Source organism: Penaeus japonicus, unplaced genomic scaffold, assembly GCF_977035675.1.
Source record: "Penaeus japonicus unplaced genomic scaffold, GWHDUDI00000001_assembly GWHDUDI00000020, whole genome shotgun sequence".
In the NCBI taxonomy this organism is placed as follows: domain Eukaryota; kingdom Metazoa; phylum Arthropoda; class Malacostraca; order Decapoda; family Penaeidae; genus Penaeus; species Penaeus japonicus.
The window spans coordinates 23,070,866-23,085,865 of record NW_028234422.1 but is presented as its reverse complement, the minus strand read 5'-3'; the positions used below and the strand labels follow the sequence as shown (position 1 = coordinate 23,085,865).

The 15,000-nt window shown below is 34.3% G+C and overlaps 4 protein-coding genes across 4 annotated transcripts; all 4 read right to left on the bottom strand.

Annotated features, from left to right (window-relative positions):
* Positions 1-392: 392 nt before the first annotated feature.
* LOC122264214 (uncharacterized) lies at positions 393-1,075 on the bottom strand. Its single transcript, XM_043033008.2, has 2 exons — positions 1,064-1,075; positions 393-959 (listed from the first exon to the last, which is right to left on the bottom strand). The coding sequence occupies exons 1-2, from the start codon at positions 1,073-1,075 to the stop codon at positions 465-467; spliced, it is 507 nt and encodes a 168-aa protein (XP_042888942.2). The 3' UTR covers positions 393-464.
* Positions 1,076-5,809: 4,734 nt separating this feature from the next.
* On the bottom strand, positions 5,810-6,491 carry LOC147469655 (uncharacterized). The gene is made up of 2 exons (XM_086548117.1): positions 6,480-6,491; positions 5,810-6,377 (listed from the first exon to the last, which is right to left on the bottom strand). Exons 1-2 carry the CDS (start codon positions 6,489-6,491, stop codon positions 5,862-5,864), a joined length of 528 nt encoding a protein of 175 aa, XP_086404243.1. The 3' UTR covers positions 5,810-5,861.
* A 2,514-nt stretch (positions 6,492-9,005) lies between these two features.
* Positions 9,006-9,667, bottom strand: LOC122263119 (uncharacterized). The gene is made up of 2 exons (XM_043031443.2): positions 9,590-9,667; positions 9,006-9,487 (listed from the first exon to the last, which is right to left on the bottom strand). The coding sequence occupies exons 1-2, from the start codon at positions 9,599-9,601 to the stop codon at positions 9,014-9,016; spliced, it is 486 nt and encodes a 161-aa protein (XP_042887377.2). The 5' UTR covers positions 9,602-9,667; the 3' UTR covers positions 9,006-9,013.
* Positions 9,668-12,467: 2,800 nt separating this feature from the next.
* Positions 12,468-13,166, bottom strand: LOC122264209 (uncharacterized). Its single transcript, XM_043033003.2, has 2 exons — positions 13,155-13,166; positions 12,468-13,050 (listed from the first exon to the last, which is right to left on the bottom strand). Exons 1-2 carry the CDS (start codon positions 13,164-13,166, stop codon positions 12,577-12,579), a joined length of 486 nt encoding a protein of 161 aa, XP_042888937.2. The 3' UTR covers positions 12,468-12,576.
* Positions 13,167-15,000: the final 1,834 nt, after the last annotated feature.

Here is a 15,000-nt window from a genome sequence, read left to right as displayed (position 1 = left end):
ATATATATATTTATGGGTACACACACATACACACACATATCCATATATGTGTGTCTGTCTGTTTTGCATAAACGCATCCCTGTAACACTATATTACGCATAATTAAGATTATGAATCTCATAAATCATTCATATATGAAAATATGATCTTAATTTATAAATCATATAAAGTGAATGAAAATTGAGCTTTATATGTACATCAATATTTATTCCATGAAGAACTTTAATTCATTTAACAAACTTTATCAATTATATTAGTATAACCCAGAAAACAAGTATATGACATGTTCTATACACTGTTTCATTAAATTGGAATTATGTATATCATAAGATGGTTATGTATGAAAATATGATCCTAATTCATAAATCATCTAAAGAGAAAGAAAATTGAGTTACATATATGCTTCAATATTTATTGTTGATACAATAAAATAAATATGTTATGGTAGAGATCATTTTCTATATTCAGTGAGATGGGGCTCCATAGACAGGTGCCGGAGCCTCATAGATAGGGGCAGGAGTGCCATAAGTTGGAACAGGGGCTTCATAGGCAGGGGCAGGGGCAGAGTAAGCAGGGGCAGGGGCAGAGTAAGCAGGGGCAGGGGCAGAGTAGGTGGGGGCTGGCTGATAAGGCTTGGTTTCCGGGTACTGAGCCTCGCCCTCGTAGGTGACCTGAGCCACATAGCCATGTTCGTGATCGGCCGTGTAGGTGACGATCTGAGTGCGTCCGTCAGGAAGAAGGACGCGGTATTCGCCGTTGACAACGTTGCCGTCTGAGTTGGAGTTGTGGGAGTAATCGTTGCCGGTGTAGTGGTCTACTACTCCATAGGCAAAGTCAAATGGCATTCCTTTTCCATAGGCAGGCGGAGGCGCAGAGTATGCCGGTGCAGGGCTCTCGTAGTTGTAGCCTTCGTCAGGCCGGGCAGCGGCGACGGACACCAGGCAGGCGATGAGGATGACCTGCAATTAGTCAGATTTTGAAATAAATAATCCTTCATGTTCTCTTTTAACGATTCTTCTAGCAACTGAAATATCAGACCAAACACTGTGGAAACATTTCTCACCTTTGCGTTCATGGTTGCAAGCTAGAGATGAATGAGTGTGTGAGCCTTATATACCTGCACTCATGGCCGACCTCCAAGCCACACCTACTGACCCTGCACTAGTTTTACACGTAGAGCTTGTAGATCAATAGTGCATTTACGGATGTGCATTTATGGATGTATGTATATATGTGTTTATTAGTATATATATACATATATATGTGTCTATTTATTTAGTTACACATATATGAATATGTATATATATGTATATATGTATATATATGTATATAAATATAAATGTGTGTGTGGGTATGCATATATGTATACACACACACATATATATGTGTATGTGTATTTATACAGATAGAAAGAGAAAAAATGAAAAAGATTGATTGATTTATGCAAGTATGTATGGTTATAAACAGATGAATAAAGGTAAGAAAGAAATGGGTATTTATAAATTAACTGCATCTGTATATGTATAAGTAAATAAATCCATCTACATACACATATGTATAAATGTGTATACACACATATGTATATATATATGCATATGCATGCACACACAGACACACACATGTATATCTACACACATATATATATACACATATATGTGTGTGAAAAAAGATGGTAGAGTGCATTAACACATTTTAATATAAAAATACAAATTTTACTTCCCCCGACCTTGATTCGAACTCGGGTCCTCAGAGTGATAATCCCGTCTCCTAACCATTACACGACCCAACAAAATGTGCCTTACAACCACCATGGAAGTTTTACCTATGTACTCTTAGCAGAGCAGTGATAACGAGCTTTTACAGACAATTAACAAATCAGCTTACAGAGGTTACATCTATGTGAGAGGTAGGTAAAATTTGTATCTATATGTATATATACATACATTTATATATATATTGTTATATGTATGTATAAGTATATATATACATATACACATATATACATATATGTACATATATGATTAGATTGATGTATATGTATATATATGTATATCTATCTATATATATATGTATATACATATACAGTATATGTAAAAATGATTCTTTTTATCGACCTAGCCATTGCCTCTATCTGAGATTTGGGGGGACCTAAAACAGTAGTGAATAACATTTACCTTTTGCCGAAGTTAGCGTCTGCAGTGACTTTAATGCAAAATTCACCGGGCAAAATGACTTGGATAATTAATAGTAAGCATCATTGGAAACTAAAATATTTATTCTCTTTCATTTTAGTTCTTTCATCTTGTACAATTCACTTAAGTGTTATGTTGATAGTCTAACACAGATGAAACACACACAGATACACTCTCTCTCACACACACACACACATATATATAATGAATATATATACATATGTAGCAGATGTACCATTTACATAACAGTGCTTCATTTCAATTCCTCTTCACAAAAATACACAAACCCGTGTAAATGAATACGCTTGGATTTAATATGTATACCTATATATATACATATATACACAAATCTGATCTCTATGTGTACGCACATTCACACACACGCACACATAAACACACAGAAACACACACACACACAAACACATATATATACATATATTTATATATATGCATATAAATATGTATATATACATACATACATATACATGTATATGTATATATATATTCATACATGTATACATGTATACATACATACATACACACTCACACACATATATATGTGTGTGTACATGTATAAGTTATATGTATTTACACACGTATACACACTTATATATGCATAAACATATGGCTGTGAATGTGAAAGTGTCTATACATATGCTTGCATGTGGCGGTACGAAACGATGCTACCTGGAAGGGCAACGTAACGCAAATGTATATATTGTCCTCCTCACAATCTGAAGGGAATATTAACCAGTTTCCATACTTTTAGGTACATGCACTTATGTAATGACCTATACTGTTCTGGAAAAAGTAAGCAATTCTTGCTCAAAACAATCATGAACTAATTGCTGTATATTGTTCGTTAACTTCATTAGCCTCAGCAACCAAAATATGTCAGAAAGATGTTAGAATAAGATGTGATCCCCTGTGTATCATCTTCGCTGCCATTTTCTTCTGTTTCTACTATTTTACAAACGTTATGTGAATGTTTGTATATATATAAATATTTATATATATATATCTGTTGATCTCTCTCTCTCTCTCTCTCTCTCTCTCTCTCTCTCTATATATATATATATATATATATATATATATATATATATGAATATATATGCACGCACACATATATATGTATATATATATATACATATATATACATATATATAGTTATTACCTTATCGTGAATGAACCTTATAACCTATAGTTGCAGATGTAGAGGGCTGCAGTAACCTTACTGAAGATGTCTGCCCTCGTGTTAGAGGTGTGGATCACCAGCCGTCCGTATCTTACTGCGCCGTGCGTTGTCTACCTCATGCTAGTTCACTATTTGAAGTTCACCATATCCATATTCTGCACCAGTGTAATGATTAGTATTACTGTTTATTGTGTTTCGCGTTTTCATTTTATTATGATATAATATATCAGCATAATATATATATATATATATATATATATATATATATATATATATATATATATACATACATACATATGAATCACAAAAAACACGGTAACGTGCACATAACAGAATTAATAACACTGCCACTAAAAAAAGGAAAAACTTGCGACGTTTCGAACTTTTTCATGAAAGTTCCTCTTCAGGCGAAAGCAATCCAAAAAGTGAATAGAGGAAGTAAATTTAGACAAGAATATATAGAGAAAGGATGACCGTAGGAACAAGGCCTGACTCAGGTCACAGAAGGATGTTTAAGGTCAATTAATCTAGGGAAAGCTTTTCCTACTAAAAAGGAGGTAAGATCATCCAACCCCCATTGACCAGCACTCAAATTAATATTGGGTATCTTTTTAATTAAAAGAGATTCAAGCATCTTTCTTTCATACGCATTAGACGATTTGTGAATTAATTGAACATTATTCAAATTTAATTGATGACCGGCATTACGCATGTGAATAAAACAAGGATTCGATTCACTCGCGTACCCGACATCGCGTTTATGTTCACTTATTCTCTTTTCCAACTCTCTACCCGTTTCACCTATGTAGAACTTCGGACATTCCTTGCAAGGAATAGCGTAAATGCCAGAAGAAGTGCCGAGAGTAGCGCTGGACGCATTGTGTTTAATCAAAGATTTACGCAACGTGTTAGGATAAGTGAACACTATATCGATGTCCACTTTTTAAAGTAACTGACGCTTGTCATCGAGTGACTGATTAAACGGAACAACGAGTAAGTTATCGGACCTATCCTTACGCGTGACTTTAGCTTGCGAATAAAATATGGATCTCGCATATGAATGCGCTTGTTCTAATAAAAAAATAGGGTAACCAAGATTCTTAAAAGACTTCATAATGATGCTAAGTTCTCTATCAATAAAATCATTATCACTGATCCTATATGCTCTAAGAAACATAGACGAGGCTACTGATTTCTTAATGGAAAAAGGATGATATGAGAAAAAATGAAGATAATTAGCAACATGAGTGGGTTTCCGGTAAACTGAAAACTTTAAATACCCGTTGAAATTATGCAACATTATATCTAGAAAGGGTAATTTACCAGCATTTTCCCATTCTACTTTGAATTTAATGGTACGAGCAAGAGTGTTAAGACTACGCAAAAAATCGTGGCAGTGTTATTAATACATACATATATTCATCTATATATATATACATTCATACATATATATATATATATATATATATATATATATATATATATATACTAATATATACGCATATATACATATATTTGTATATGCATATATATATATATATATATATATATATATATATATATATATATATATATATACATATATATATATATATATATATATATATATATATATATATATATATATATATATGCGTATACATATATATGTATATACATACACACAAATATATATATAAATATATGAATATATATACATACATATATGTATATATATGTACATACATATTATTATATACATACATGTATATATATACATATATATACATATACATATATACGTGTGTATACATATATGCAGAAACACACACACACACACACATATATATATATATATATTTATATATATATATGTATATATATCTATTCAGGTATATATAAATATATATATATATATTTTATATATATATTTACATATGAACAAAAGTATGGATAAGTACATTTATGTTTACTGTCTTTATGTCTCTCTCTCATTATTTCTCTTTCTACAAATAAGTATACATACACGGACACACACACATATATATATACATATATACATGTATATGTATATGTGTATGCATATATACATGTATATATGTATGTATATATACATACATATATACACACACAAACAGACACACATATTTATGTGTCTATTTACATATATATACATATAGATACACATAAACAGACTTATCCATTCACAAATATAGATAGGTAGGTATGGGTGTATCTGTATGCTTATAAACATATCCCTGTTTTCTTTCTTGAGAGACTCATAAATTTTCATTAATAACTTCAACACAGTGCTGCTACAGCAACTGTATTCTGCGTAGATTGTGACCAGAATTATGTATATTATAAGACGTTTTTCTATGGAAGTATAAGCTTGATTCATACACTACCAAGATTAAATAAAGCGAAGTTTGATATATGCCTCAATATTTATTGATATGAAATAAATATGTTATGGTAGAGATAATTTTCCATATTTAGTGAGATGGCGCTCCATAGACAGGTGCCGGGGCCTCGTAGACAGGGGCAGGAGTGCCATAAGTTGGAACAGGGGCTTCATAGGCAGGGGCAGGGGCAGAGTAAGCAGGGGCAGGGGCAGAGTAAGCAGGGGCAGGGGCAGAGTAGGTGGGGGCAGGGGCAGAGTAGGTGGGGGCTGGCTGATAAGGCTTGGTTTCCGGGTACTGAGCCTCGCCCTCGTAGGTGACCTGAGCCACATAGCCATGTTCGTGATCGGCCGTGTAGGTGACGATTTGAGTGCGTCCGTCAGGAAGAAGGACGCGGTATTCGCCGTTGACAACGTTGCCGTCTGAGTTGGAGTTGTGGGAGTAATCGTTGCCGGTGTAGTGGTCTACTACTCCATAGGCAAAGTCAAATGGCATTCCTTTTCCATAGGCAGGCGGAGGCGCAGAGTATGCCGGTGCAGGGCTCTCGTAGTTGTAGCCTTCGTCAGGCCGGGCAGCGGCGACGGACACCAGGCAGGCGATGAGGATGACCTGCAATTAGTCAGATTTTATGATAAATAATCCTTCATGTTCTCTTTTAACGATTCTTCTAGCAACAAATATCAGACCAAACACTGTGGAAACATTTCTCACCTTTGCGTTCATGGTTGCAAGCTAGAGATGAATGAGTGTGTGAGCCTTATATACCTGCACTCATGGCCGACCTCCAAGCCACGCCTACTGACCCTGCACTAGTTTTACACGTAGAGCTTGTAGATCAATAGTGCATTTACGGATGTGCATTTATGGATGTATGTATATATGTGTTTATTAGTATATATATACATATATATGTCTATTTATTTAGTTACACATATATGAATATGTATATATATGTATATATGTATATATATGTATATAAATATAAATGTGTGTTTGGGTATGCATATATGTATAGACACATATATGTGTGTGTGTATTTATACAGATAGAAAGAAAAAATGAAAAAGATTGATTGATTTTGCAAGTATGTATGGTTATAAACAGATGAATAAAGGTAAGAAAGAAATAGGTATTTATAAATTAACTGCATCTGTATATGTATAAGTAAATAGATCCATCTACATACACATATGTATAAATGTGTATACACACATATGTATACATACACATACATACATATTGATATGTGTGGGTGTGTCTCTACATATATATATACACATATATGTGTGTGAAAAAAGATGGTAGAGTGCATTAACACATTTTAATATAAAAATACAAATTTTACTTCCCCCGACCTTGATTCGAACTCGGGTCCTCAGAGTGAGAATCCCGTCTCCTAACCATTACACGACCCAACAAAAGGATCATCTAACCATGTGCCTTACAACCACCATGGAAGTTACCTATGTACTCTTAGCAGAGCAGTGATAGTGAGCTTTTACAGACAATCCTCGGTAGGTAACAAATCAGCTTACAGAGGTTACATCTATGTGAGAGGTAGGTAAAATTTGTATCTATATGTATATATACATACATTTATATATATATTGTTATATGTATGTATAAGTATATATATACATATACACATATATACATATATGTACATATATGATTAGATTGATGTATATGTATATATATGTATATCTATCTATATATATGTATATACATATACAGTATATGTAAAAATGATTCTTTTTCTAGTTAAGGATCGACCTAGCCATTGCCTCTAGCTGAGATTTGGGGGACCTAAAAAGAGCAGTAGTGAATAACATTTACCTTTGCCGAAGTTAGCGTCTTGACGCAGTGACTTTAATGCAAAATTCACCGGGCAAAATGACTTGGATAACCAGGAGCTTAATAGTAAGCATCATTGGAAACTAAAATATTTATTCTCTTTCATTTTAGTTCTTTCATCTTGTACAATTCACTTAAGTGTTATGTTGATAGTCTAGTAGTGCCCAGCGGCACTAACAAAGTTTGAAAACTCAATCTGTTACCTCATTACATATGATGAAAGCCACTTGCAGACAAGCAACGTACTGTATAGCATATCACTTTCTGTTAAAAACCAAGGCTTGGTGAAACTTCTATAATACATTTTTTTCTGAACTACGATGAAACCAGAAGTGCCTAGAAATGTTTCAAAGTTGAAATAGTTAAAACACTTGTTAGCTAAATAAACAAGGATATTACATTGTTTCAAAATATTTTATGTACATACACACAGATGAAACACACACACATACACTCTCTCTCTCACACACACACACATATATATAATGTATATATATACATATGTAAAAGGAAAATTTGAATTTATCACTCTCTAAATACTTGCCATCTCACCTCAACACCATCAGCCGTGCTGTGTGTCTTCTACCTCGAAATGATGTCACGTTAGATCACTAGACGAACAGCAGATGTACCATTTACATAACAGTCTTCATTTCAATTTGTTTTAATTATTGTGTACTATATTCCTAATCTGTGTATCATATAGTTTCTTACCATAACATAGCTTATTGCGTTTTTCATGATAAAGTTTAATGCATATATGTGGAAACGGGATATATATACTGTATATCATATTCATAAGTTTATATATACATACATACATATATATACATACACACATGTGTGTGTGTGAATATATATATACATACATATATATACATACATACATACATATATATATACATATATGCATATGTATATATATATATGTGTGTGTGTAAATATATATATGCAAATATATATATACATATGTACATATATGTGTGTGTGTATGTGTGCGTGCGCAGTACATAAATGAATAAAACTAATTAAAGGTAATGAATTAAAGACTGGTAGCAGCGAATATCAAAAAGTTAAAAACATATGTTACTATTCATCTTTAAATATGTATATTCATATACATGAGTAAAAATGAATATGTTTAAGTGTAATCTCTCTCTCTTTATATATATATACATATATATTAATATATGTGTGTGTGCGTGCGCGTATGTGTCTGTGTGTGCATAAACGCATCCCTGTAATTGGAATTATGAATATCATAAAACGTTTATATGTATAGATATGAACATTAATTTGTAAATCATATAAAGTGAATGAAAATTTTATGTGTACATCAATATTTATTAATTTCATGAAATAAATTATTTTAGTAGAGATCATTTTCATATTTAGTGGGATGGGGCTCCATAGACAGGTGCCGGAGCCTCATAGACAGGGGCAGGAGTGCCATAAGTTGGAACAGGGGCTTCATAGGCAGGGGCAGGGGCAGAGTAAGCAGGGGCAGGGGCAGAGTAGGTGGGGGCTGGCTGATAAGGCTTGGTTTCCGGGTACTGAGCCTCGCCCTCGTAGGTGACCTGAGCCACATAGCCATGTTCGTGATCGGCCGTGTAGGTGACGATTTGAGTGCGTCCGTCAGGAAGAAGGACGCGGTATTCGCCGTTGACAACGTTGCCGTCTGAGTTGGAGTTGTGGGAGTAATCGTTGCCGGTGTAGTGGTCTACTACTCCATAGGCAAAGTCAAATGGCATTCCTTTTCCATAGGCAGGCGGAGGCGCAGAGTATGCCGGTGCAGGGCTCTCGTAGTTGTAGCCTTCGTCAGGCCGGGCAGCGGCGACGGACACCAGGCAGGCGATGAGGATGACCTGCAATTAGTCAGATTTTGAAATAGATAATCCTTCATGTTCTCTTTTAACGATTCTTCTAGCAACAAATATCAGACAAAACATCGTGGAAGCATTTCTCACCTTTGCGTTCATGATTGCAAGCTAGAGATGAATGAGTGTGTGAGCCTTATATACCTGCACTCATGGCCGACCTCCAAGCCACACCTAGTGACCCTGCACTAGTTTTACACGTCAAGTTTGTAGATCAATAGTGTCTATGCATTTACGGATGTATGTATACATGTACATGTATATATGCAAAGATACGCTTTATATATATATGTATATATATATGTATGTGTATGTGTTTGTATACATATGTATATATATATACATATACACACATACATATACATACATATATGTATATATATATATCTATCTATATCTATATCTGTATATCTATCCATATATATGTGTGTGTGTATGCTTATGCATCTTGACACACACACAAACACACACACATAAATAAATAAATATATATATATATATATATATTTATATATATACATATATGTATATATATATTTATGCATATATATATATATATATATATATATATATATATTATAATATTATATATATATATATATATATATGTATATATTAAATATTACATAATATGTAATATATATATTTTAATATTTATAATATATCTACATATGTATATATATATATAAACGTATATATATATATATATATATATATATATATATATATATATATATATATATAAACATGTGTATAATTATCCTTTATATGCATGACTATATGATGATTACTTCTATCTAAATTTTCGGAGAACGTTGTATCATTCCATTACCACCCATGACTATATAAAAGTGTTGAACAACATGCGGTCGTCTGGGAGAGCACCTTTTGGCGTCTGCCCTGCATCTTCCAAGCATGATGCCGGGGCGCCAACTGATGGTGTTTTCCGTTCTTTGTGCATGATTTTTGTGGCTCGAGTTTTGTTGTAATTCTGATGCGCCATTTTGTATGACAGCTAATTACTTCAGAATGTTTACGATGTTAATTTCCCATGGAATTTCCCTTCTTTTCAAATGCTGCTGACATATTATTTTGAAAGGGAATTTTTGTAATTTGAGCGAGTTTGTTCATTTGTAAGGGAGGGGGAGACAAGCGTAGGCAAAACAAAAGGAAAGTTCTGTTGAGGAAAATCGCTAAACAATCAGAAATGATATGCAACTTACTTAGTGAAGAAAAGGGAAATGTACCTGAAGGTGTACCGAATAATGCGTACTTTTATCTATTATTTTCTTTTCAATAATTGTTTTACACTTATATGTATTCTCTATTCTTTTCTACCGGGTCATTTTATCTCCTTTAATGAAAGTATGTCATATTCTCTAATTAAATGTATGCCTTCTTGTGTGATACAAACAAGCTAATTGAACCAGGTCACCCTCGAGAGAAAAAATAAATTCTAGTCAACTAGTAGGTAACAGTGAGTGGTCAAATAAGGAACCAAATCTGAATGAATTAAAGGCAGTTTATCTTTTTTGTACATTTTACTTCAGTCTTCCCTTTTTCTGTATTCATGAATAAAATTTCCATCCATTTACTTACTCATTAAGTCATAAATAAGTTCAGTGTGTGTCACTCCTTTGCATGAAGTTAGATCAGCTTTGTAAAATATTCATCGCCAACTTAAAGGGAATCACACGTACAGGGCCAATTTTATCAACATTGATGTTTAATCAGTCATGAATTAAATGTACATGTACATGTAATGCTCACTCTGTCAACACAACAAATATTACATAAATTGATAAAATGTATGAAGGGTTATGAATTAAGCAAGAAAGGGGCATGACATGGTGGCAGCGAACATCAAAAAGGGCACAACATATCTATCTAAATATATATATATATATATCATCATCATCATCAGCCTGTATCATTCCACTGCAGGACGTAGGCCTTGCTCAATCTTTTCCAGTGATTCCGGTCTTGTGTCCTCTGTTTCCAGTTTACTCCTGCAAAATTCCCTATTTCATCCTGTCATCTAGTCATTGGTCTTGCCCTTGGTCTCATTATGTCGTGTATTTCCCATTCTGTTGTTTTCTTTGTCCACCTGTTGTCCTGTCTCCGATATATATGTCCAGATCACTGCCACTTTTTCTTCTTAATGCTCTTGAGTATATCCTCTACTTTTGTTTGTTGCCTGATCCATGTGGCTCTTTTCTTGTCTCTTAAGCTAACTCCTAGCACAAGCCTTTCCATTCCTCTTTGAGCACTTACTAATTTCCTCTCGAGTGCCTTGGTCGTAGTCCATGTTTCTGACCCATATGCCATGACAGAGTGGACACATTGGTCAAAAATCTTTCTCTTTAGACATGGTGGCAGACGACCTCGTAATATATTACTATGTGTACCGAAGGGACTCCAACCTAGCCTGATTCGTCGTTTTATCTCGGCTTCGCATTATGTACTCGTCTGGATGAGTTGTCCTAGGTATACATACTCGTTCACTGCATCTAGTACCTCGCCCTGTATTTGTATTTGCTTAACTGGGGTTCGATTGTTGAACAGGATTTCAGCCTTTTTTCATGTTATATATATACATATATATATGTACATACACACACATAAGGAAGGGTAAGTATGTTGATCTGTATTATCTCTCTCTCTCTCTCTCTATATATATATACACATAAGGAAGGGTAAGTGTGTTGATGTGTGTATTATCTCTCTATGTATGTATACATACATACATATGTATATATATGTATATATATGTGTGTGTGCGTGTGTGTGTGATTGTATCTGATTACATAACCACATCCTTGGTTTCTTTCATGGAAAACTTTCATTCATTTAAACTTTATCAATGATATTATAACCCAGAAAACAAGTATATGACATGTTCTATACACTGTTTCATAAAATTCGAATTATGTATATCATAAGATGGTAATGTATGAAAATATGATCCTAATTCATAAATCATTTAATGAGAAAGAAATCTGAGTTACATATATGCTTCAATATTTATTGTTGATACAATGGAATAAATATGTTATGGTAGAGATCATTTTCTATATTTAGTGAGATGGGGCTCCATAGACAGGTGATGGGGCTTCGTAGACAGGGGCAGGAGTGCCATAAGTTGGAACAGGGGCTTCATAGGCAGGGGCAGGGGCAGAGTAAGCAGGGGCAGGGGCAGAGTAGGTGGGGGCTGGCTGATAAGGCTTGGTTTCCGGGTACTGAGCCTCGCCCTCGTAGGTGACCTGAGCCACATAGCCATGTTCGTGATCGGCCGTGTAGGTGACGATTTGAGTGCGTCCGTCAGGAAGAAGGACGCGGTATTCGCCGTTGACAACGTTGCCGTCTGAGTTGGAGTTGTGGGAGTAATCGTTGCCGGTGTAGTGGTCTACTACTCCATAGGCAAAGTCAAATGGCATTCCTTTTCCATAGGCAGGTGGAGGCGCAGAGTATGCCGGTGCAGGGCTCTCGTAGTTGTAGCCTTCGTCAGGCCGGGCAGCGGCGACGGACACCAGGCAGGCGATGAGGATGACCTGCAATTAGTCAGATTTTATGATAAATAATCCTTCATGTTCTCTTTTAACGATTCTTCTAGCAACTGAAATATCAGACCAAACACTGTGGAAACATTTCTCACCTTTGCGTTCATGGTTGCAAGCTAGAGATGAATGAGTGTGTGAGCCTTATATACCTGCACTCATGGCCGACCTCCAAGCCACACCTACTGACCCTGCACTAGTTTTACACGAAGAGCTTGTAGATCCGTAGACATGGAAGTTGTCTGTGTACTTACGGATACATATACAAGTGCTTATTAATTAAAACACAATCATATATCCTCTTCACAAATACACACACATGTAAATGAATATACACATACGTATGTTTATATGTATACCTATATATATACATATATACACAAATCTGATCTCTATGTATACGCACATTCACACACACGCACACATAAACACACAGAAACACACACACACTCACAAACACACATATATATATACATATATTTATATATATGCATATATGTATATGTATATATACATACATACATATACATGTATATGTATATATATATCCATACATGTATACATACATACACTCACACACATATATATGTGTGTGTACATGTATAAGTTATATGTATTTACACACGTATACACACTTATATATGCATAAACATATGGCTGTGAATGTGAAAGTGTCTATACATATGTTTGCATGTGGCGGTACGAAACGAAGCTACCTGGAAGGGCAACGTAACGCAAATGTATATATTGTCCTCCTCACAATCTGAAGGGAATATTAACCAGTTTCCATACTTTTAGGTACATGCACTTATGTAATGACCTTTACTGTTCTGGAAAAAGTAAGCAATTCTTGCTCAAAACAATTATGAACTAATTGCTGTATATTGTTCGTTAACTTCATTAGCCTCAGCAACCAAAATATGTCAGAAAGATGTTAGAATAAGATGTGATCCCCTGTGTATCATCTTCGCTGCCATTTTCTTCTGTTTCTACTATTTTACAAATGTTATGTGAGTGTTTGTATATATATAAATATTTATATCTATATATCTATTGATCTCTCTCTCTCTCTCTCTCTCTCTCTCTCTCTCTCTCTCTCTATATATATATATATATATATATATATATATATATATATATATATATGAATATATATGCACACACACACATATATATGTATATATATACATATATATACATATATATAGTTATTACCTTATCGTGAATGAACCCTATAACCTATAGTTGCAGATGTAGAGGGCTGCAGTAACCTTACTTAAGATGTCTGCCCTCGTGTTAGAGGTGTGGATCACCAGCCGTCCGTATCTTACTGCGCCGTGCGTTGTCTACCTCATGCTAGTTCACTATTTGAAATTCACCATATCCATATTCTTCACCAGTGTAATGATTAGTATTACTGTTTATTGTGTTTCGCGTTTTCATTTTGTTTATTATATAATATATCAGCATAATGTATATGTATACATACATATATTCATATATATACATATATATATACTTATTTATATACATATTTTTCATGAAAGTTCCTCTTCAGGCGAAAGCAATCCAAAAAGTGAATAGAGGAAGTAAATTTAGACAAGAATATATATATAGAAAGGATGACCGTAGGAACAAGGCCTGACTCAGGTCACAGAAGGATGTTTAAGGTCAATTAATCTAGGGAAAGCTTTTCCTACTAAAAAGGAGGTAAGATCATCCAACCCCCATTGACCAGCACTCAAATTAATATTGGGAATCTTTTTAATTAAAAGAGATTCAAGCATCTTTCTTTCATACGCATTAGACGATTTGTGAATTGATTGAACATTATTCCAATTTAATTGATGACCGGCATCACGCATGTGAATAAAACAAGGATTCGATTCCCTCGCGTACCCGACATCGCGTTTATGTTCACTTATTCTCTTTTCCAACTCTCTA